The following is a 24809-nucleotide window of genomic DNA, read 5'->3' as shown; positions in this document are numbered from 1 at the left end:
AAAATGAACAGGGTGTGCTTTGTTCCTAAACAGAAATTCACAAGTAAAACAGTGGAGGATCTGAGTGAGAATCTTGTAGAATTGCGAGGCCAGAGGCTCCTGATCCTTCATAACCCTGGTATGAGAAGTGAGAGAGAAGGCCACCACTGGGCGCTGGACAAACTCCTCTGCTAAGCTTGGGTCTCAGACCAGAGCAGAGTCATTTCAACTACACAGAGTGCCCAGGGGAGCAGAAGCTCTGTACATTTTCCTCTTTGCCTTGCTGTGTATAACACGAGTACTTCACATCCAGATAATTCTGTTTTAGCCCTACATTCTGCTCTCTGACTTAGTCACATTTCCTAAAACATCACCATCATCATCATCTTCACAGGTGGCATTTTTTTTTGGAGTAATTTGAGCCACCAGGTTCTAGGCTAAATATTCACACCTATTATGTCTTTTGTTTGTTTGTTCGGAACCAGGGATTGAACTCAAGACCTTGCACTTCCCAGGCAGGTGGCACTGCTGAGCTACATCCCTGACCCTCATTACCACTATTTTACCCTGAGTCAGCTCAGACTTAAGCAGTTAATGCCAGTTACCTAAACTAACAATAAGTGGGACAGCCAGGATTTAAATGATATCTGCTTGCCCTATGGATGCTGGTGTAGTCTCCAAGAAAAAAATCCCCTAGGGCAAAGCCTTGGTCCTTTGACCCGTAGTCCTTTTTTTTTTTTTTTGTACTGGGGATTGAACTCAGAACCTTGTGCTTGTCAGGCAGGTGCAGTGCCACTGCGCACAGGTAGTTCTTGGACTGAGAAACTACAGGAGACCAGATGGGAGATAGGCAGGGCTGTCCCCACCTCTCAGAAGGGAGGATTTTCATCTTCCTGTCCTTGGTTTGTCACTGCACTGGCTGGAGCCCTTTTGAGCAGCACTAGGAGGGGAGCCTCAAGGCCTGCAGCTGCCACACACACTCCAAGCTAACCAGCCGAGAGACAGATGACAGTGGTCATTCCTGACTGCTGACTGGGGAGTCCCTGTCCTTCTCCCTCTTCCTCCAAATCTTCATGGCGTAAGTGGAGGTAGAAACACATAAATGTGTTACAGAGATTGCCTTATTTGCACTGCAGTTTCCTAGGGGAGAACCAGGCAGGAGCCGGGAGGAGTGAGGACTTGCTCGCTCCCTGGTGAGCAGTGTTGGACAGGGGCCAAAGTGGAGACTTTTGCTCCAGGGCAAACCCTGGCTGGTCTTGGTCTCACTGGGCCTTTGAGTGATCCTGACAGTGAAACCGATGTCTAAGCCAAAGGGGCCAGTCCTGGCCAGGATGAGAGCCTGAGAAGCTCTAGGAGAGTTTTCCCACCCGCTGTCACCTCCTCCCGAATCAGAGCCCTTTCCAAGAAGGATTGAGCAGGGCTGGGCAGCCCAGGGCCCTTCTGTGGCAGTCAGTCCCAGAGCCACAGGCACACGCCACGTGGAGGACTCCCATGCCCCTCAGTTCCCAAAGGCCACAGTAGACCCGGGCTCAAGAAAGGAAACTGCAGTACTGCTGCCTGGGTCTGGGGACAGAGGAGCGCCCCCTGCTGGTGCGTGGGGCTCACGGCGTCTGCTGCTAAATCCGGGCTCCAGGACTGACTGGAGGTATGAGGCAGTGACAACTAAGGGGGAATGCCTAGCAGCGTGATCAGCTGTCCCTTTATCTCGGTGCCAGAGCTGAAATATGTAGATGGCAGGGGAGAGGCAGAAAGTGCTGCCCCAGTGGAAAGCCCTAGAACCTCTCTGCTCCCCAGAAACTGCTTAGAAATCTCATCAGGTTAGGGAGCGCTCTGCTCAGGGCGCTCTAGGCCAGAGGGACTTCTCCTGTCTGCCTGTGCCTAGCGACGCTGAGTACACTTTCCCCACCACGGACCCTTGCTCCTCCCTGGCTCCACCTGGCTCTTCCTTATGAGAACACAGTGCAAATAAGACAGTCTCTGTACCTCGTTTATGTATTTCTACTTCCTTCATTCACTCCATGAAGATTTTGAGGCAGTTTATAAATTAAATACAATAAAACTATGGCATACACACACAAAAACACTATGGCATTATTAGGAAAAAGGTTTTTAAAAGTAAAAGCTTGTGTCTTAAACGAAAAACACAAATATGAAACATCACTTTGCAAAAACTCTGGCAGCTCCTCAAAAGGTTGAACAGTTACCGTATGACCCAGCCATCCCAACCTAGGCACATACCCAAGGGAACCGAAAACATATGCCCACACAGAACTGCACATTAAAGTGCTCATAGAAGCACTGTTCATAACACTGCCACAGTGGAAATAACCCAGATATCTCCTAACGGATGAACTGATGAACACAATATGTTGTATTTATATAGTGGAATACTGACTCATGTACAATGAAAATATAAAGTGCAAGAAGTTAGTCCCAATGGCCACACACTCACTGTATGATTTCACAGTATGAAATGTTCAGGATAGACAAACCCATAGAGACAAAGTGGATTAATAATTGACAGAGGTTAAATGAGGTCCTAAGAGTAGGGCCTTGATCTGATGAGACCGCTGTTCTTATAAAGAGACACCTGCCAAGCATGGCAGCACACAGCTGTGATCTCAGCACTCTGAGAGGCTGAGGCAGGAGCACTGCAAGTTAAGCCCAGCCTGGGCTGCTTAATGACCTGGTGAGTCTTATCTCAAAACAAGAAGGAAGGAAGGAAGAAAGAAAGGCTGGAAATCAATTCAGAGAGAGAGAGAGAGAGAGAGAGAGAAGCTGTGCTCTTCCTCTGACCCCCTCAGTGCCACAGAGGGATCCCACCCAGGGGCCCCCAGCCTGGAGGCATATTTAGTTCAGCCTTCTCTCTTCCAGAACTATGGAGAACTGCACTCTTCTCCATGAAGCCACCCCCGCTATGATATTTGCTTATGATGTCCTACTTGAGTGACTAAAACAGAACTATAGTCCAATTTAAAAGCATCTGGGGCTGGAGTTAGAGCGCAGCGGTATAGCACTTGCCTAATATCCACAAGGTCTTGGGCTCTTTTTGCAGCACTGCAAGAAAAATAGAAACTTTAACAAAAACCCTCAACTATGTATAAAAGCTGCTGATAAAAGCTGAGCAATGAATGTAGCTCAGTTTACAACTTGCCTGAGCTTCCTGGTAGCCACAGTTATAAAGGAAGATGCCGTCAGCTACGCATTCATCAAAAGGGGAAATACCTACGTATCAGAGGAAGCAGAGCCTTAAACAGTTCAGCATGTACAAAGAAATAAGGCTGAGGTTAGGAGAACTGGAAGACACTGAATTAATGGATCCGCCTTAATGAGACAGGACGCAGTTAACTTTCCAGGCAGAAGACACTAAGCAGTTAGTTATAGAGGATGTAAGGTGCCCTGGGCATTTCACCCAAGGAGCTGTGAACAGGCCTAGGGCATTATTTCTGAGAAACAATGGGAGACTGTGAAGAGTTGGGGTGTGGGTAGGTTAGTGCCCTTGGTCCTCATTTCCTCTTAAATCAGTGACCTGCTAGCAGGACTACCCCTGCAGGTGTATCTCCATTAGATTGTTTTGAACAGCAGCTTTTTTTCCCCCCGTATCTTTTTGAGAATCCTATGACTCACAGGTTTGATGATTTTTTTTTTTTTTAAGCAGCATTAGGACAGGACTCATTTCTACTTTTTGTTTTGTTCTCAGCCCTGGAGAATGAACTCACTCTCTTCCCTTCTAAAATTTATCTTGAGACAGGCTCCTGCTACGTTGCTAAGTTGCCCAGTTGTCCAGGTAGGACTCAGACTTGGCGATCCTCCTGCCTCAGCCTCCCAGAGTGCTAGGATTACGGCCTGCACCACCACACCTATAGCATTTGCATTTCTTTACAATGTAAAACCATGCACCGCTACTTAGGTCAGTTTTCTAGTAATGGGAAGATCCCTAACATGAGTTACTACTTGAGAGTTACGACTGAAGGCAAAAGTGAAGGAGCAAATAGAAATTCTTAGCCAAGACGCTATCCTTTGGTTTACTTTAATCAAATCAGACCTGGATGGTTCACCCAGCCCAAGGAAAAATATAAAAATAATTAGAATTAAATTAAAAGAGGGTCAGAAGTTTAGCCAGTGGTTCTGGTGTCTGCCTCACAAGCATAAATTCGACCCCCAATACAAAAAGAAAAAAAAATTAATATGAAATTAAGTTTGAAACACCAGAGGGCGCTCCTGAAACACCAGAGGCCTCTGAAACACCAGAGGGCGCTCCTGTGCTGTGGGAAGCCAATAGCCCCCAAGTCCTTGCCTGTGTATCCTCTTCGCTCCAGGCCTTGACTGCTGAATCCAGCTGCTCTGGAACAGGCTGGGCTTTCAGTCATGGTCAAACTTTCAGACCCAAGAACTCCACACAGCAGTCTTATACCAAGACCTAAGTCCCTGGTGCAACAGACATGCCTGGAGCTGACAGGTGCCTGGGGCGCCCAGCGTCCCCACCCCAATCACAGAATCAGCACATCTAGGCTCAGACTGACCCTCAGCACTTCTCAGCCCTGCACGTGAGCCCATAGACTGAGGGGCTCCGAGGGCAGTAGATGCAGTGCCAGGCCCAGCAGGGCAGATCTTTCCTGAAGGAGCCGAGGTCTCTTCTTGCCTCTCAGAGGACAGACTCCAGGGCCTCAGAAACATCCTGTGCAGGGCAAAGGCGAGTTTGGCTCGGCAGAACCTGGGGGAACCACTGCCTGGCACATCCCCACCTTGCTCCTGATGGGCTGCTCTGACTTCTGTCCCTTCCAGGTAGTCCCAAGACCTCCTGTGATGTGGGTCACTGATTATGGGCTGAGTCCTGTTGGGGGAGCCTGTTTAGTTTCTGGTATAGGTCTGGCCCAAGCAGAGAACCTGGTTTGGCTTTTGAGCTATGTGGAGGATCACTTCAGGGGGAAGGATCCTGGGGACTTAGAAAACGAGAACAGCCTTTGCTAGGCCTAGGAGTCCTAAATCCTCAGGGTCATCAGCCGTTAGGAGGCTATACTTTCTGTCCCAAGTCTATCTACTCTCACTTTCTAGTGCCACTGGCATGTAGCTCCTTGTGCTCTCTACACAAATAATCTTAAAGTACACATTGTCCCTGCAGAAAGGAGAGCAGCCTCCCCCCGTCCGGCTCCTATCTGAAGTCTACTATCTGCTGGGATCATGTGGCTTCAGCATGCTCCCCCACCTCCTCACCTCTCTCTTCCCTCAGCAGACACCCAGACTGGGCCTGAGGCAAGCAACCCTTCATAAATAATTAAAGGAGTGGAATTTGGAAAATTCCATTGTGGCACTCTGACAGAGGTTGTACATGTCTTCAACGAAGAGAACATCGCATCTCCAAAGCCAAAGAGTTGTCAAAGCCTTGAAAGCAATGAGTCACCCAGCCAGCCACAGACTTTTGAAACAAGGAGAAGCAAGGGCACTGTTTGTAATCACACCATGACAATAGATATAAACGGCGGCAGTGCCAAGCCAACAAGAATGCTCACACCAAAACTACAGGAGGAGGTGGCATCAGTTGTGCTGGGGGTGCCATTCCTCTCCCCTCTTCTCCCATCCATACAGAGAGCATGTTGGGGGCTCACACCTGAGGATGGACCTGGTCAACCCATGTGCAACTCCCTTCACTTCCTCCCCCAGAAAAGCTGGAGAAGGTGCTAGGGCTCTTTATAGCCTTGTCACTGATGACTTACTTTCCTTCTGCAGCTTAGTATTCCTAGCCATAGCCTAGTAGTTGCAGGGCTACTATCGCTACTCTGAGGTGGAACCTTCACAGAGCTGATACAGTCAAGGGTGGCATGGATTCGGGCAAGACCAGATCTGTCTAGATGTACTGTCGCTAATTCCTCCTGCCTGACAAGCGCCTTTCCCACCTGTGTAGCAGTCCCACCACCTGTCCTAAGTACCTAGACTATCAGGCAGAAGTCTTAAGGTTTCAGAGCCCAGATCAAAGATATCACCAGGCTGTTCTCTCAGTGTCCCCTCCTCTGTGTTTCTCTCAAACCCTGTGCTCTTACGAATGGTTCTCAGTGATTGTGTTTTTGTTTTTGTTTTTGTTTTTGTACCAGGGATCGAACTCAGGTCCTTGCACTTTTGAGGCAGGCACCGGATCCACTGAGCTAAATCCCTGGTCTCATGTGGTTGGTTTTGTCTCCTTTCATGGCCAAACACAGAGGTGGCTCCTTGGGAGGACCTTCCCTGTCCGTGACTGGCCCTAAGGAACCTGTGCCTGTGACTCCCACCTCAACACACATGTACTTAAGGTTGATTGAGCTTTGGAAGCATATCCTAGTGTCCCCCTCCTTCCTGGCCTTTCAGTGTCTCAGAAGCCATTCCTACCTAGTATGAAGGCCACCACATAGTTGGAGATCTGGCCCATGCCCACGATGACAAATAACACTGTGAACATCTCCCAGTTGATGGAGAAAATCTGCAGGAAGCTGAAGCCAGTTTGCACAGCCATGGTTGCAAAGAGAATGCTCTTCCTGCCAAACCTGTGAAATACAGTATAACATCAAACATGAGACACGCAGGTTGCAGCAGGGCAATAATTCAGAGTGTGTCACGGTTTACATCGAAAAAGCCCCAGGTGTTTGGAAGGTGTTTAGGTCACAGGGGTACTATACTTACCAGCGGATTCATCTAGTGCGAGTTCAGGAGCTGGATGGGCTCTTAGAAGGTGGGGCCTGGTTGGAGGTGGTCCCTGCAAGGCTGTATTCTCATGCCCAGTGCCCCTCCCTTCCTGCTTACCATGGGGTTGAACAGTTTTCTTCTGCCAGGCCCTGCCCTCATGCCATTCTGCCTTGAGCCAGCTGACAAAGTACTGAAGCCTTGGGCCGAAATAAACCTTTCTTTTATGTTATAGGCATCAGGTACTGGATCCCAGGGATAAGAAAATTACTAAGGAAGATTCTCATGCCATGAGAGGGGTCACTGTTGTGACTATACATAACCATGTGGTTCAGAAGCCTTCGGAACTAGTTCTCAGAAGGACTTTGGAAAGGTTTGGAGATGCCAGATAGGAAAGCCCTCAAACACTGCAAGCAGATTGGTAGGAGACTCTGAGTTGGAGCTCAGAAGACCAGAATACTAATAGGGATGCACAGAACAAAGTCCAGGCTCAGGAGATTTCTGTTGTGAACAACTCCCCTGGCATTTGAACTACAGGCTATGCGCGTTATACTCTGGTAGAAAACATGGCTTCATTTTCTCCATGTCCTGAGACTTTTCAGGAGATTGAGAGTAAGGGCAATGGCCTAATTCATCTGGTTGAGAAAATTTCAAAGCAGCCCTACATTTGGGCTGTGGCATGGGTGCTGCTTTGAGCCAGATCTACAGTGAAAATTAAAAGCCAAATGCAGATGTGAAAAGTTTGTAGTTGCATCAGAAAAGAAGCACCTGCAGAGTTGGGGCCATGAAGAATGTAGTTCATAAAAGGATAAGCATTAAAAAGAGGCTGAGTACTTTGCATGAGGACAACAGCTTGAAGAAATCTCAGGAATCAGCAAGACACTACCTTTCACAGGTTTTAGGATATAAAACTATAAAGCTTTCATTTGAGAAGAAAGTCTTCCTTGAGTGGGGCTGGAATAGTTTTTTGGGATTCCTTTCACAGTGCTTAGCCATCCAGGTACTCAGAGGCCTCTGCAGCCATGATCTAAAGGGCCCTGGGTACTGCTGAGGTGGCAACTGACTTTGGAGTAACCCACCTGATGATGGTTCTGCAGGCATGCAGAATGCAAGAGTTATGAGTCATGAAAGCTTCCACCAAGATGTCAGAAAAAGGCCTGGGAAGCAAGATAGTGTGCCTCCTGAGACAGCAGTGTGTGAAGCTGTGGCAGTAAAACCAAAAGTGCACTGGAGAACCGAGGAAGTTGGAGATGTCAGGAACATGGCATGTCTGCTAAGAAAAGTCACAGGCAATGCGCAGAGCCACCTCGAGTGAGACCAGAAACTTCGGGTCTACTATTGAGATGCTATCTACTCCAATCTGTGAGTTCCAGGAAACCTAGATCCAGCCTGGTTTAGCTCTGTGGTCCCAAAATTCAGACTCAGGGAGAGCACAGTCAGTGCTCACCATCTGATCTGACTGTGGCTGGTGGCTGTTGAGGGATTAATCACATGTCATCCACTACCTGACCCTGACATAACTTTCAAGAGTTGGGATGGGACAATGGTGATGGCAGCCTTGTGTTCTGAAAGCAGGTTTGTGGAATGAGGACTTCATTTTCTGGTGGGACAGGTGGCCTCTCGCCGACCATAGCCAAAGCCCAGGAAGCACAGACTGGGAGAAGAGAACACAAGTGGCACAGCAGGGAGTGCTGGGGATAAGGCTCTTCCAGTCACTGACTTACTGGCCCGACAATCCTCCCCTTCTCTGGGGGAGAAATACCCTGAGTCCTGGCCAACCCCTAGACAGGCAGTTAACTATTCAACTTTTCTCCCTCCAAGGTCCTTACCTGTCTGAAAGCTGTCCGGACACGAAGGAACCAAGAAGCACACCCACGAAGAACAGGGAGGCAGTGAGGGGTGTCTTCCAGTCATCCTCACACACCAGATTCCACTGCAAACAAGACAGCATGAAGGTGAGCCAAGCCCTCCAGCAGGCCCCAAGCCCAGCCCAGCTCCTAGGGCTCTTAGGTGCCTAACAGGGATGCAGAGAACAGTCAGGCACATTCTCCTCTCCTGCACCAAGGCTGACTCCCGACTATTCACAGGGATGGGCAACATCTTCTGAAAGGAGAGGCTGGTGGCTCCTACTCTGCTTGTGTGACACAGGAGAGGCCATGCTGCACCTGGTGACCCCTCATACTGCTTTGCAAAGCAGGCTTTGACCTTTCAGGAGGCAGCCAAGCATGGAAGGAAGGCAAAGTCATGGTCACTTGGTCCATGGATACAAAATGTCTTCCCCCATTTTGCAAAGTGCAAGGAATCCCAGGGGCTGTTTTTCTTTTCTGGGTAGACTCCTGTGGAAAGCTCTGTGTGCCCTGGTCCATTCACCCCAAGGCCTACTCCCTCCCTAGGGCTCCTCTCTCCCCTTCCTACACTGCGTCCCCTCCTTGCCATCCAGCCTTCTTAGCAGCATGGTTCCTCCCATTCCCCAGGGACAAGAGCCTGCTGGTTGGACCATAAAATGAATTTCAGTTCCAGCTGTTGACTGAAGTCAACTCAGCAAAATCTTAAAGGAGTGTGTATAATTATTACCTCTCATTTGAAAAAAAAAAAAAAAAAAAGGTACCCATGAGTCTTTTGGGCCTGGGGATCTGGAACAGGGGTGTTGCTGCAATGATCCAGCTTCCAGGAAAGACCCTCAGCCTCCCTCAGCCGCCCACCCAGCCCTGGGAAGCAATCTTGCTTCCATGCCATTTGCACAGCAATGCAGCTCTTACTCCTCAGAGCTGCCATGAAATTGGCATTGATGGATACATGCATTTCTGTATCTATACCACACCTCGTTTCTGCAATGAGAGGTGTTTCTAAAGACATACAAAAGAAAAGTGTAAAATAAAAGGCTAAGGGGAATAAGAGAAAGCAGACAGTAGACAGGAGGGAAGTTGCAAAAGCCAAGGCGGGGGTGAGGCCGACCCTGAATGGTCCTCCCACCGATCCGCCTGCCGGCCACTCTGGCCCCCAGTCCGGCCCTGGCTGCCTAGCAGCTCAGCTCCCAGATGGTCTCCTGACCCACAGTGATCAACTTGTTCTGCAGAGATGCAGTTTTCCTTTTCTGTTCTCATGTTATTTGCTCATTAGTACATGTTTGCAATAGGTAATGATTACATTTATCATGGGGTCTTGGTACACAATGTATCTTAGCTCTTTTTTCTCTTTTTATTCCCTACCCCTCACCTTCCTTCCTTCTCCTTCCAACCCTTGGTCTCCTTCCCATTTGAAAAAACTCCATTTTCACTATTTTCTTCTTTTTTTCCATCCCGTTTCTCTCCCCTCCCTCCCCTTTCACTTTGTCTCTTGTTCCCCCATCCATTTGAGAAAGATCTACTTCCTATTTATCTATCCTCTATTTTACTTTTTAGTTATATATATATTTAGTCTCTCATCTTACAGAAACCATGCAATATTTAAACTTATGTGTCTGACTTATATAACTTAATATTATGGTTGCAAGGTGCATCCATTTACCGATGAATGACTCAAGTTTCTCCGTTATGGGAGAGTAGTACCCCACTGTGTATAAATACATTTTCTTTATCTATTCATCTGCTGGTGGGCATCAGAGCCATTTCCAAGATTGAGATATTATAAATTATAACCATGGGTATGTATGTATCCCTGTAATATGATGACGTCAACTCTTGGGAAAGTATCTAGAAAGGAAATAGCTGGACCAAATGGAATTTCTAGTTTTAGTGTTTTGAGGAATCTCCATGCTGCTTTCCACAGTGATTGTACTAGTTTACCTTCCTACCAACAATGCAGAAAGATTCATTTTCCCCCAAATCCTTGCATTTGTTGTTAGATTTCTTGATGACAGTGATTATTTCTATGACAGTGATTATTTCTAGAGTACAATGGCAACTCAGTGTTTAATTTGCAATTCTCTATGGGCCGGTGATATTGAACATTTTTTCATGTATTTATTGTCCATTTGTACTTTTTCATTGAGAAGTGCCTATTCATTTCAGTTGCTCCTTTTTTAATTGAGTCTTTTATTTTGGGGGATCTAATGCTTTTCGAGTTCTTTATATATTCTAGATACTAGTCCTCTAAGGAAAAGCTGGCAAAAACTTCCCATGCAGTAGATTGACTCTTCACTATGTTGGTTGTTTCATTTGCTGTCCAGAAGCTTCTTAATTTGATACCATTTGTTAATTCTCAGCATTATTTCTTACTGGCACAGTTTTTCTGAGTACTGAGACATGACAGTCTCTCCTTTAAACCTTTTTCTACTTAAAAGTCACCGGAATGTAGAAATGATGTCCTGAAGGACACCTTTGTCCTGAAGACAATAGGGAGGGGGTCAGCAGGCTTTCTCTCCTGGTGCTCACAGTGCTGGCTCCAGCAGGGTGCTCGAGCATAGCTCTGCAGAGGAAAAACAGTACAGGCCAGGAACACAGACCTCCAACTCTCAGGCACAATCCAAGGGTACATCTGAGACCATTCTCAGAGCCAGGTTGGCTCACCTGGCACTACGGTTAGAATGTCCCCATAAAACTCATGTTGAAATTTAATCCCATTGTGAAGTATTAAGAAGGCAAAAACTTAATCTGACTATGGCATCCTTTGCGAGGTAATTAAGGGCCGTAAGAGTGGGGCTTTAATTTACTGAAACTATAACTTCATAAGAGGGAGAGACCTAAACTGGCAAGCTTGTTCTGCCTTGGGACTCTGCAGAATCCCTACCAGCAAGAAGAGCCTCACCAGATGCAGCCACCGAATCTTGAATTTCCCAGCCTTTAAAACCTTGAGCTGAACAAAAATTTATTCTTTGTAAACAAACCTTTATTCTTTTCTTTTCTATTCTTTTGCTTCCTTCCTTCTTTCCTTCCTTCCTTCCTTCCTTCTTTCCTTTCTTTCTCTCTTCCTTTCCTTTTTTTCTATACCAGGGAGTGAACTCAGGACCTTGCACTTGTGAGGTAGGCGTGGTGCCACTGAGCTAAATCCCTGGCCAAGCCTTTATTCTTTAACAACTGCTCTGGAACTAAGACACCCGAGGTCCCTGAAAGGGCTGAAGGGGTGAGGGCACTGGGCCCTCTAATGTTGTATAGCCATGTTTACATGCTCTGCCAGCCCACAGATCAGAAGTAGCAGAGAAGATATGTGCTTGAATTAATGGTTCCCTCTTCTTTCTCAGGAACTTTCTCTCAATAAAACTTTTCTACTCTTAACCTCTTTTTGTCCTTGGAATCTATTCTTCAGTATCAGAAAACACAAACTTGGCACAGCTGACCATCTAAAAAGTTGGGAGTTATTTTCTCCACAGCAAACTGGAGGTTCCACCAAGATGTTTGGAAAGAGGTAAGAATTTGCTTTTGTTTCATAAAACCCCCTTAGAGTGTTTCAACTGGATCATGATTCCTTTAGGAAACTGAGAACTGTCATCCTTGTTTCTCAGTTGCATACTCCCTGTATTTTATGTGAACAGATTTAAGCTGAGATAATGGAAAGATTGTGACATCTTTTATATTTATGTTTCTTTGATGGGACATCTTTTGTTTTGCAAACAAGCCTTTGTGTTCCTGCTTTGACTTGTTTGGTGGTTTTGAGATGACCTGGTTTCTTGTTACATACAGCTCTTTGGGATGGTTTTTGAACTTCTAATTGGCTTACAGCTCAGTGCTCTTGGGTGTGTCTGAGGATTCATATGGAACAGGTTTTGGAAGTACACCTTTTTTTGTAGGGTGGCTGTTGCTATTATTAGGAAAACGGTAAATGCAGTCCTGAGAACGTTTTTCCCTTTCCAATTGAAGGCTCTTATACTCTTGGAAAATGAGTGCATGCAGATAAGCAAAGATAAGAGGCACTTACTCTCTTCCCCCAAATGGGAAGAGATGTCAGGGTGCACTCTCCAGGATGTGAGGTGGCCTTGATAGGTATTCTTTTAAAATAGACAACATCCCTGGGTTAGACAGGACAGGACGGTCACGGTCATCTCAGAAGACACACTACAAGGATGTAGCCCATCCACGTCTTGAGCAAAGGTCTAGTGGGATCAGCTGGGCCAGCAGGGAACACTCATCCAGAGACACTGTGGGGAAAATGAATCTCTGGGTGACACCAGAGGAAGCTGTCTCCAGGACCTGCACATCTGTAATCCTAAACACTATAGCCTAAAGGACTCTCTCCAATCTGCCTTTCCGATCCTCTCCCTCTCTCCCTTTCTTTCTCTCTCTTACGTAGTCATTCAGGTTCTTGATCATTGGTTTAATTTTCTGTTTGGCCAGGCTTCCCTTCTTAAACAGCACTGTTACAGAGGGAGTCAATTGAGGCTTTTGCTTTTAGAAACATGCTTTGGAGTTGCGAATGTGAGCTTAAGACAGAAACGACAATTCAGAGGAAGGAGGTGCAGGTCAGCAAGGGTGGATAATCTAATCCGACCAAACTTCTGAAAGATCTCTCTAGCTAGCAGCCACCTGTTCTGGAGCAGGGAACCTCAGGAAACACCCCGAGGGCAAAAAAAAGTGGGAGGGATTAGAAGAGATTCATTTTCTCCCCTTGCTGTTTTCCAAAGGGAAAACTCAATGTCAAATTCTCTTGCTCTTTTGGTGTGCACTCTAAAACACTGAGATTTGTTTACTCTCTTTCTGCACCTGGGTATCCTGAGAGAAAGTAAAATTCCAAGGAAAATATTGACTATAATAGTCTTTTACAACTAGAATTGTTCTATAAGAGAGAAGATCAGTGGTCCCAGGTACCCTATGTTTAGACCTTTTTTGCTTTAAGAGAGAATCCTGACTTATGTTCAAAGTGTAGATGTAAGCCACCGACAAACAGATGCCCCTAGTCCTTAAGCCTCAGCCTCATGCATCTACCATGACCGAGCCTAAAGTTTCTTTCCCTTGCCCTCCTTTTTTTTGAGACAGGGTCTTGCTATGTATTTCAGGCTGGCTTTGAACCCACAGTGATCCTCGTGCCTCAGCCTTCCCACTAATGGGATTCTAGGCCTGTGCACCATACCTGGCAAGGCTGAGACTTCAAAGCCACTATCAATTAAAGCCTCTACGGGGCTGTCTCCACTGTATCTGATTTCACTGAAGCTCCTCAGGGATAAGATCCTTTATGGGTGGTGGGTGGAGAATTTGGCCCTACCCATGCATATGTGTCCTTTGCTCTCAGTGACTTCAAACAGATCAAACAAGATCTGGGAAAGCTTTCAGATAATCCTGGTAAGTACACTGAGGTCTTAGGAGATTTACTCAGAACTGTTAACTAGACTGGAAAGATGTAATGTTGCTTTTAAATCATACAATGACCCCTAGTTAAAATCAAACAAAAAAAAACAAGCAGCATTACAGGCTGCTATTACATTTGGAGATGAAAATAATATTATTCATTTTAAAAGATCAGAAAAGAGATAGCAAGGGGAACCTCAGTTTCCTACTGGGGCCCAGGTACCCCCTGTACAAGACTCCTACTGACCTACCAGCTGGATGGGAGGTTGAAACAGAAGATATTTCCAAACTTAAATCCTTGAAAGCCTGAAGAAGGACAAAAACTAAACCTTTCAATTATTCTAAATTGTCAACTGTTAATCAGGAAAATGAGGAGAACCCCTCTGTCCTCCTAGGGTATTTACAAGAAGCTTTGGTAAGGTATATGTCTCTGTCCCCTGATTCAGTAGAAGAACAGATTATTCTTAAAGATGACTGTATCACCCAGCCAGCTTCCTGTAAGGCCTACAGGAGAGGGCGACACCATGACCTGCCCTGTGCACTTCTGCAAACTGGAGCCTGCTGGCAGGAAAGACCACCCCAAACAACACATCCCAGCCCTTGGTTCCAGAAAACAGCTACATGGCAGCCTGGGAGCACAGGCCACTTGTCTCTGCCTCCTCACCTCCCCAAGACAGCGGCTCTCGCACCAACACCTGGCAACTGCCTAGCAACCGCTTCCCTACTTAATTCTATGCCCTCTCAATGCCCTACACTGATTCCCCGCTTGGAGTCAGCCTGCCTGTTTGTGCTTGAGTGAATAAACAACTTTGTTTGCTCTCACAAGGCTGGCCTGGGTAATTTCTCTGTTCTCTGCATCGCAGTTACACTTCAAACATCAAGCAAAAGCTGCAAAAGATGGCTTTCTGGATAGTTCACTCAGGACTCCAGGGAGAGCTGCTACGTTGTTCTTTTATAATGAGGACTGAAAAGTGGCTAAAGGGAGAAAACACAGATCAAGAGAAAGTAGCTTCCTTGGTTGTGTCCTTAAAAAGAGTAAACTCTGAGTCTGATTGCTGGGACTGCAAGAATAGTTTGAGGACTAAAGCCACCTGCTATGACTATGGGAAGCCAGGACATTTTAAGAAGAATTGTAATAAAAACCACACCAAGAGGCCCCCTAAGCCATGCCTTGCATGCAATGGTGACCACTGGAAGTTGGACAGCTCCCAGGAACAAAGGTCCCAGGAGTCAGGTCCATCTCCCCAGCTGGTCCAGCAAGACCACAGGGCCTTGAGCGCCCTCTTCACCCTCTCCCTCTGGCCAGACTGTCATCTCCACAGAGAGCCCTGGGTGGTCAGTGGGAGAAGAGACCAGCCCATTGCTGGACATGGGAGCCAGCCTTTCAGTCCTTCTTTTCATCTTAGCCTTCCTTCCAGCTGTCACATCACAGTGAAAGGAGTCACCAAGGGATGGTTCGCTATTTCTCACAACCTTTAGGCTGTAACTGGGATGGCTTTCTCTTCTCCCGTTCCTTTTTTATCATACCTGAAAGTCTAGCTCTCCATGTGGGAAGAGATATCTTGTTTAAATGCTATAACAGGGCTGGGGATTTAGCTCAGTGGCACTGTGCCTGCCTTGCAAGTGTAAGGTCCTGAGTTCAATCCTCCGTAGGAAAAAAAAGAAATCATCAAAAAAAACAATTAAATGCTATAATATACATGCACTCAGGTCACATTGCCTTATTTTCATGAAGACTAAAATAAGCCCAAAGTAGAGGCAAATAAAGGTAAAATTAAGAGAGCAATAAGAGCTGCCACAGTACAAATGCATCTTAAAGACCCCACTATTTTTCCTCACCAGAGGAAAAGGACTGTTTCCTATAATTGACAATTTGAGGGCACAAAGTTTACTTACACCTGTAACTAACAGGCCCTGCAATACTCCAATCTTGGGAGCCCAAAGCCCAATAGAGAGTAAAGGTTGGTATAGAATCTTAGATTGGTAAATGAGGCAGCAGTGCCAATCCACCCAGGGGTGCCTAACCCGTACTCTCTTCCTTCCCAGATCTCTAAATAGGCTGGTTGGATGAACTAAGATTAATAATATCAACAAGGATGAAACGGGGGAAAAGGGAATTAGAGGAGGAAGAGGATGGGGGAGGGAAGGGGATTAAAAAAGAAAAGCTGTAGTATGCACATGTACCAACTCCCCAAGATGAATGTAAAATACATGTACTGCAAACATGTACTAATAGAATAAAAATTTTAAAAGAGAGAGAAAAAACCATGCTGGTTGGTTGTTGGTGTTAAATGCAAAAGATGCCTTCTTTTGGATTCCTTTCTATACGGATTCCCAGTTGCTTTTTGCCTTTGAAAATCTTTATGATCAGGCCTTGCAACTGACTTGGACTGTGCTGTCTCAAGGGTCCAGAGACATTCTCATCTCTTCAGACAAGTGTTTTCCACGCCTTGGCCTTTTCAGTCTTCCCAAGTCACAGACTTGCAATATGCAGATGACCTAGTGTCACGCACCTCCTCAGAAGTGCTCTCCAGCCAGGCACTCATGCTGTGCTGGACTTTCTTGCAGACAGAAGTTACAGGGTCTCTAGGTCTAAGGCACAACTTTGCATCCTAAAGGTAAAATATTTAGGCCTTATTATATCCAAGGGAAACCTGAATACTGAGGGAAAAAGGAATTGAGCCTATTTTTTCCTTGTCTCAGACCAAGACCCTAAAACTGCTAAGAAGATTCCTGAAAATTACAGACTTTCATCACCTTTAGATAGCAGAATATGGTGAGATTGTGTGACCTTTTTACCAGCTTGTAAAGAAAACCCAAAAGGCAGATACCCATATTTTAACCTGGGAATGTGATTCCCAAACTGCATATATGTCAGTAAAAAGCAGGAGATGGCCTTGGGAATGACTGCACAAGACTGGCGTGAGAGTGCACAGCAGCCCCTAAGTTATCTGAGTTGCAAATTAATCACAGCAGCAAAGGATGACCTGCTTGCCTTTAGGCTGTTGCCGCCGTGGCTCCTCTGGTGCTAAAAACATCCAAACTGACCTTAAGCAAAGATTTCCCTGTAAACACCCCTGACAATGTGGCAGAACTTCTTTCCTCCAAAGGAAGCCTAGGGCCATCAGACAGCCAGCTTCTCAGATATTAGGCTGTACTCTTAGAAGGACCAGCCAACCAAATAAAGATACACTTCTCAAATCCTGCCGCCTTTCTACCTGGAAAGGACAAAACTGACATTAACGGACACAACTCTTAAGCAGGTAGTTCTCCACATTTAGGCAGCCAGGAAAGATTTGCTAGACACACCCTTTGCTCACCCTAATTTGATCCTCTTTTGATGGCAGTTCCTTAATGGAATGGGAACAGAACGGCCAGATGTGCGGCAGTGACTCTGTATGAGACACTCTCAAGCTTCGCACTTGCTCCTGGGATTTCTCGCTTGTTCCAGCTGGCAAAACTCACATCTCTGACAAAAGCTTTACAACTCAGTAAAGGACAAAAAGTTAATATCTGTACTTATTCAAAATAGGCTTTTCTAGTGCTACATGTTCATGAAGCCATGTGGAAAGAGAGAAAGTATCCAATAGCCAATGCATCTCCCATAAAATATCACAAAGAGAAAACTTTTACCATCTGTCTATCTGCCCTCTAAGGTGGTAGTATATTACTGCAGAGGGCATAAAAAAGGAGTTGATAAAGTATGCCAAGGTAACCAATTGATTGATGCAGGTGCAAAAGAAGCTGCTTGAGGCTCCTGATTTGGGAGGGGTCCCTCAATCAGACTTGACTCAAATATTTTCAGTGAAAATTGAATGGACTCTCATATGGATGCCAATTTCTTCCATTGGGATGGTTATGATCAGATGATGGTAAATTGTTCATTTCTGGTTCTAATCAATGTAAAATTATTAAGACTTTACATCAAACCCTTTTCTTGGGGAGAGACAAGATACTCTAGACTTCCAGGCATGGTGGCACATGCCTGTAATTGCAGCACTCAAGAGGCTGAGGCAGGAGGATTGCTGTGAGTTTGAGGCCAGCTTGGGCTACATAGTCCAAGGCCAGTGTGAACTGCACAGTGAGACCCTGTCTCAAAAACAAACAAACAAAACCCACCCGATAGCTTCAGAATTACTCATAGGAAAAGGACTCTCTCTGACAATATAACAGATAGTTAAGACATGTGATCTCTGCCAAAATAAACAGTTCTCTTAACTAGACTGCAATTCCTCCAGGCATGCAGAGTCATGGGAATATCCTGGAAAGATTAGCAGCTTATTTTACCTGTATACCAAGACGTAAAGGACTCCCGTACATATTGGCCTGGGTAGATACGTCTATTAATTGGGTTGAGGACTTTTCTTATAAAACGAAGCACAGGAAGTGTTAAAGGTTTTGGTCTCAAAAAGCATCTTCAACTTTGGACTCCCTAGAAGTTTACAGTAACAGTGAGCCTTGTTTTAAAACAACTGTCACAGAAGATGTCTCTCAGATACCGGGCATTCTCTGTCATCTTCATTGGGCCTAACAACTGTAGTCATTAAAAAAGGTAAAAATTTAAAAAAAAATTTTTTTAAAAGAGCCCCTAAAGAAACACCTTAACAAAATGGCCCAGGAAGCCTACCTACAGTGGCCCAATTTACTACCTTCAGCTCTTATAAAGGTGAAAAATGCGTCTCAAACTCCAGGCCTCAGTCCTTTTAAAATGACTTATGGATGTCCTTTTCTCAACAATAAGTTTCTTTTTGACAGAAAAATAGATGCCTTGGTAAAAGATTCACCTCATTGGTTAAATTCCAACAGACCCTTCAACAACTAAGAAAAGATTGGCCTAAAAAAGAGGAAATCTCATGTCTTGCCCTGGAGACCCGGTATTGGTAAACTCATCATTTCCCTCCCTCAGAACAAACTGGGAAGGATCACACACCATGATCCCGTCAATCCCCTGGGCTGTCAAGGTAGCCGGCCTCAACTCCTGAATACACAGTAATGGACCCAAGTCCTGGGAGCCAGAGACCAATGCTAAGGGTGAACGACCATCTCAATACTCCCATAAAACCACAGATTTAAAGTTCTCATTAAAACAAAAAGCACACCATCTTCAGGTAAGTGGACTAAGACCTTACTGTTAGCCTTTTTACTAACTGCTTTCTTATCACTTGGGGGAGGAGAGTGCAATTCCTTTGTGGGTACAGGAATATGCAGAGTTGGTACAATAAATATCTTGCTGAATCTGTGACCTGCTCCCCTTGTCATAAAGACTCCCTTGGTGGGTATCATCTCAAGGAGATGATTAAAAAGCTATCACACTACACAGATGAAACAAAAAGGCTCAATAGTTCATAGTTTAACCCACTGTTAAAGGTAACTGAGTGGCCCATAAAATCCACCCTTCATGACCTCTGACATAATCAAAAATTTTCTAAAATGCCACTAAAGCCTCTCTATGGGCTCCAGTAAAACCCCTATTAACTGAGAATATCGGGCCTATCTTAAGAGCCAATAATCAGAGATATCAAGAGGACTACTTTCAGACATGAGATGATAACACGTGGCCTTAGAAAAAAGGTGCTGTTATGTTGGGTACGAAAAAAATCACTTCTACTCTCATTTATCTAACTACTAAATAGTTGGGATGGACACTCCCTAATCGAGGTGTATATATTCTAACTCTACAGGTCAAGAACTGGTTTGCAACAGACTGATTTAATTACCCTGGGATTAACTGAAAAGACCCTCGTGCCACTTACTAGTCCTGCAAAACCAATCTGTGGACCTGGCTACTCCCTGGGTAAGTAGATACACGCTGGGATTGGCATGGCTACAAAGCAGGAGTGTTAAAAATACTGATCAACTCACAAATTTACCCCTCTACAACATCGGTGGTCTAAGAGTGTGTTTCACTGATGTGTTCATTTGGCTATCTTTGTCCCTTCCCTAGTTTTAAGAGATGTCATGCTCCTCATTAAGGCCTCAAAAGACAACTCAACTGGGATTTCTCTTCTAAATAGTTAGATCAATAAGGCAAGCTGTCCTCCAAATTTGGATGGCCTTAAACCTCTTGAAAGCAGCAGGAGGGGGAACTGGTAACATAAAAGCTAAATGTTGTGCATACATTCCTGACCCTTCTGCTGATATCCTGATGGCCATTCAAGATATTAGATCACAGGTTGGTGCCACGTCAGACCCCAAAGCTCCTGGACCTTCTCCCTACCCTGATTGCAGGAGACTATCACTGGCTCTTCCTGTTGGAATAATCTGTTGACCATATCGATAACAATCTTGTTCATTTTGTTATTTGGACCATACTGTTTCTTTGGCTTCGTCTCCTCCAGAATTAAAGCTGTGCAGATGAGAATGCCTGATGTCTATTGAGGGCCTCTAGATGGACCCCTGAAGGATATCTCTAACTGCCTACCATGACTATGACCCCCTCAGATCCAGAGCAGCCAGAGAAGTCACCCATTGACCCTAATGGCAGGTAGGGATACCTCTGCAGAGGGAGGGGGATGCTATAGAGAGCCAAGTTAGGTAGAAATTAATAGACAGTCGGAAAGAGATCTGGCCCTTGAAAAAGTCAGCGCAGCTGGAGGCAAATTTGAAGACAGCCAGGCCTCAAGATGGAGACACGATGGCCAGGCCAGCAAGCCTCCCTAGAGATAAACAGAAGGCTGTGGTTATACTGTGATCAGCACCACCAGATAGGCATCAGACACATAGCTGGGTGACCAGAACATCAGGACCCACACTCCTCTCCATTTCCAAGAGTGCCTTTGTTCTTTGTATGTTAAAAGTTATGGATGAGCTGAAGTTAGTGGCACTTGCCATATACCCTTGCTACGCATTTCATTTCCCTATTGGATCAATATTAGCTATTTGTAACCATATAGGCTGATTGTAGCTTGACCCATAGCTATCCACATTGTACCCACACTGCAATCTTGCTTTATAGAACAAAGAGCATCTTGGACAAAGAGCCTCAGCAGCAACTTTCTTTCAGGACCCCTCTTTGTCTCTCAGGAGCTTTTTCTCAACAAACCTTTTCTACTCTTAACCTCTTTGGTCCTCAAAATCCTTTCTTTGATATGGAAAAATACAAATGCAGCACATGTGACACTTAACAGGTGGGGACTTATTCTCCAACCGCACAGGGAAGGGCAAGGTGAGAACCAGCTCCCAGTGACTCTTTCTGGAAGCTGTGCAGCCATGGCTCTAGGTCTGAGTTCTTTCCCTATAGAGAGGTCCAAGAAACCCTGTCAGCATCCTACACCATAGGAGGAGGTTCATAGGCTGGCAGTGGCCAACTATTTCAGACCCATATGAGGTGTTATCTTACTTTGGAGACGCTGGGAAAGGTAGCTAGACCTCATGGCAAGCCCACAGATGATGGTAGGGCTATGCTCTGTCTTGAGAGTACTGTGCCCAAGGTATCTTTTTGGAAAGCTGTAAGGAGCCTGGTAATGGGATAAAGGACAAGTAGGCAAAATTCAGCTATGGGGCTGAGTAAGTCAGCTGCCAGCCCCAAAAGAAGCCCTTTCCTCAAAGGGCTGGTCTGGGGGTTCAGGCAGTAGCTTCCCCAGACTCTTGGGATTTGAGGGGTTTGTCTTAGAGGTCCCAGAGATTCTGCTGTGGCTAACAGTGACACAGTAGAGCCGGTAGAGAACATGCTTCTCTTGATGGGGTAGAGCTATTATTGCTTTGGGTCCCTTGCACATGTGGGTCCACGCATGCACACAAACACACACATGCCAGGGTCTCAGAGGATCATGGTGGATATCCTGGTGAGGAGTTGGCCAGCATACTTGAGGTTGTTCTTGTAAGCCAAAGGCTAACATTTGTGATGAGTAACCTATCCTCCACCTCTGGGGAGCAACCAGCTGTTCCAGGATATCCAGGGGAGGCACTGGATGTGCACTCCAGGGTCCACATCCAAATGGTCCTGAGGGCCTCAGACCAAGGTTCTCATAAAAGGGCAGAGTGAGCTGGGCCACATGTCCTTCACTTCTATTTTAAGAGACCAAAATCCAGGCCACAAAGTCATAGAGATGGAAGTGTATTCTTGGCATACAAAGCTCTCATGCTTCCCAACAGTGACAATAAGGAGGAATGACAACTATGGTGCACTGAGCACTTACTGAGTATTTGATATCGTTTCATACCATGTGGGATGGGTACTCTTTTCACCCTCATTTTACAAATGACAGCACAGAGCAATGAAGTGAGCAGTCCAAGTTCTTAGAGGACTGGTCAAAGCAATTGCTTAATCATTAGTTCAGATGACACTAAGTACCTGCTCTAGGCCAGACTCTGCAACCACTGCCTTCATAAAGCTTAGGCCAAGCATGTTTTGCGGGATAGATCAGGTATATACACACATACACGCAAGAGTTTAGCAGTCCTGTATGTGGGCTTTGCTCTGGATCACTTTGTGCTTGCTCTATGGCTAAAGAGGAAAAAAGGCATCCCTTCCGCATCATCCTACACTGGAGGGACAGAGTTCTAAACTCAGAAAATCATATTTTAGATGACATATTACACAGGGCTAGGCACACAGTGGATGCTTAACAAGTTGTTACTGAATGAATGGTGACTGATCAGGAAAAATGAGTTTGGAAAATGAGTGGCTCTGTGGCTGGTGAGTACCATGGACTGTACTTTGAAAATCACTTTCAACCTTGAACTCTCAAAGCAACCAGAGTGTGGCAGCTTCAGCCATTCCCAGTGTCATGAAAGGGCCATAAAGATAAGCGTGTTATCCACTCAGCTCTAAGCACAACTCTGGAGGGCAGCTGGGTGTTGAGCAAGGAGCACAGGCTTCCCTAGACTCTGCCCCTTCTGGCTGTGTGCCTTTGGGTATTGATTCACCTTGGTCAGCCTGCATCTTTATCTTCAATACTTCTGGGTTTTCTGTGGTCCTTGGAAAGGAAATATAACTGGAGCATCTGACTCATTACAGCTCTCTCCCTGTCTACTAATCTCATGCCTTTGTACTAGGCAAAACCATGACTTACAAGACATGGATCAATAAGCAGTCATTTTACACTTACACCTGACTACGTCAAAGAGATCGTTAGAAATAATTCTGCTATTCAGTTACTAAAAGCTGAAAAAGCTCTTACCAGAAGGTATAAAGTTCTTTTACAAATAGAATTGAATCCCAGAGATGACTGTGAATGAGAAATCAGCAATGGTCCATTTAAGAATGAAAAATGGGTTTCTATAGCATTCTCTCAGTTATCCTTCATTCAGGGGGAAAGTAAAAAGGAAAAGTTAATAATACAATATATGCCCCCCCAGTTCCTTCTTTATAACTTGGTTATGACTGAAGGCGGGAAATTTCTTGACCATCTGCAAAACAAAATAAACACAAACCAATAAAAAAAAACCCTGAGTGTTTAATGCCTTTTACAACAATTTTATTTAAAAATAATTTAATGTTATCAAGTTTGCCCATTTTAAAGCGCATAGTAATGTTTAATATATTCAGAGTTGTACTATTATTAGCACTACTGTACCTAATTTTAAAATACTTATACCATTCCTAAAAGGATTAACAGGCAGTCCTCATTCTCTTCTCCCAGCCCTTGGCAACCATTAAGCTACTTTGCGATTATACGGATTTGCTTATGGATTCCATTCATATAAATGGAATCGTATAATATGTTGTCATTTGTTATTTATGCTTCTTTCATTTAGCATAATGTTTTCGAGGTTCACACATGCAGTTATAAGACATATTAATAATACTCCATTCCTGTTAAGGTTGAATAATATTCCCTAAACTTTATATACCACATCTTATCTAAATTGATAGGTTCTTGGGTTGTTTCCATTCTTTGGGTACCATGGATAATGTTGTTACAAACATTCATGTGTAAGATTTTGCATGGACATATCTTTTCATTTCTCTTGAGGATATACTTAGTAGTGGAATTGTTGGGCTATATAGTAAATCTACGTTTTACCTTTCAATGAACTTCCAAATCTGTTTTCCAAAGTAGCTACATCATTTTACAATCCCAACAGTAATGAGGAGCGTTTTAATTTTTCCACCTCCATACATACATATTACCTTGACAGTATTGTTTACGGTAGACATTACTTTAGCAGTGCTTATAGTAGTAATAATCTTAGTTATTGTGTGTCTTTTTAATATGGTTTATCCCACCGGGTATAAATAGGTATCTCATTGTTATTTTGATTTTCATTTCCTAATGACTAATGTTGCCGAACATTGTTTTCATTGAATCTGTATATCAATTTGGAGATTTTGTCAATTTAACAATACTCCATTTCAACCATAATAAGTTTTCCGCTCCTGAATAGAACATGAGATGTCTTTCCATTTGTTTAGGTATTTAATTTTTTTCAATGATATCCTATAGATTTCTGAACACAAGATTTTGAAATTTTTAAATTTTATCCTGCAAAGCCGCGTTACTAGAAACAAATTGTTTTTGTGTATTTTGAATGTCTTTAATTCATAAGACAGTTTTGCTGAATATATGATTCTTAGTTGACTTTTTTCTTTCAGCAGTTAGAATATATTATCCCACTGCTTTCTGTCCTTCATAATTTCTTATGAAAAGTCCAAAGCTAATCTTACTTGTGTTTCCTTGTGAGAAGTCATATTTTTTGCTTCTTTCAAAATGTTCTTGTCTTTGTCTTTCAGTAGTTTTACTCATCCTCTTTGTCACAATCCCTTGTCTAGACTTCTGTTTTCTGTTTTTTTGTCTTTTTTTGGGGGGGTACCAGGGATTGAACTCCAGACCTTGTGCTTGTGAGGCAGGCAGCAGAATCACTGAGCTAAATCCCTGGCTGTTTTTCAGTAGTTTTACTATGATATATCAGATTATGGGTTAACGTTTTTCATCCAATTTGGGATATTTTCAACCATTTTTTTTTTTTTTTTTTTTTTTTTTTTTTTTTTCCTGGGCCAACATTTGGGAATTTTTTTTT

The 24809-nt window shown here is 44.6% G+C and overlaps 1 protein-coding gene and 1 long non-coding RNA gene across 6 annotated transcripts in view; one reads left to right on the top strand and one right to left on the bottom strand.

The window, feature by feature from the left end:
* The window catches only part of Slc22a4 (solute carrier family 22 member 4), a 60734-nt gene that overhangs the window by 25893 nt on the left and 10032 nt on the right, over positions 1-24809 (bottom strand). For all 5 annotated transcript variants that reach the window (XM_010639843.3, XM_019209860.2, XM_019209861.2 and 2 more), the window contains exons 2-3: positions 8460-8563; positions 6340-6494 (exon numbers count right to left, since the gene is read on the bottom strand). In XM_010639843.3, the coding sequence (XP_010638145.2) occupies positions 6340-6463 (124 nt within the window). In that variant the 5' untranslated portion in view covers positions 6464-6494; positions 8460-8563. The remainder of the gene's footprint in view (positions 1-6339; positions 6495-8459; positions 8564-24809) is intronic.
* Positions 8508-14537, top strand: LOC109118546. The gene is made up of 3 exons (XR_002025901.2): positions 8508-8585; positions 11875-11973; positions 14294-14537. It is a non-coding gene; the product is annotated as an uncharacterized LOC109118546 (long non-coding RNA).

The sequence above is a fragment of the Fukomys damarensis genome, unplaced genomic scaffold (genome assembly GCF_012274545.1).
Source record: "Fukomys damarensis isolate Sample0158 unplaced genomic scaffold, DMR_v1.0_HiC HiC_scaffold_9, whole genome shotgun sequence".
NCBI lineage: Eukaryota > Metazoa > Chordata > Mammalia > Rodentia > Bathyergidae > Fukomys > Fukomys damarensis.
The sequence above is the reverse complement of the archived record's forward strand: the minus strand, read 5'-3'. Positions and strand labels throughout refer to the sequence as shown.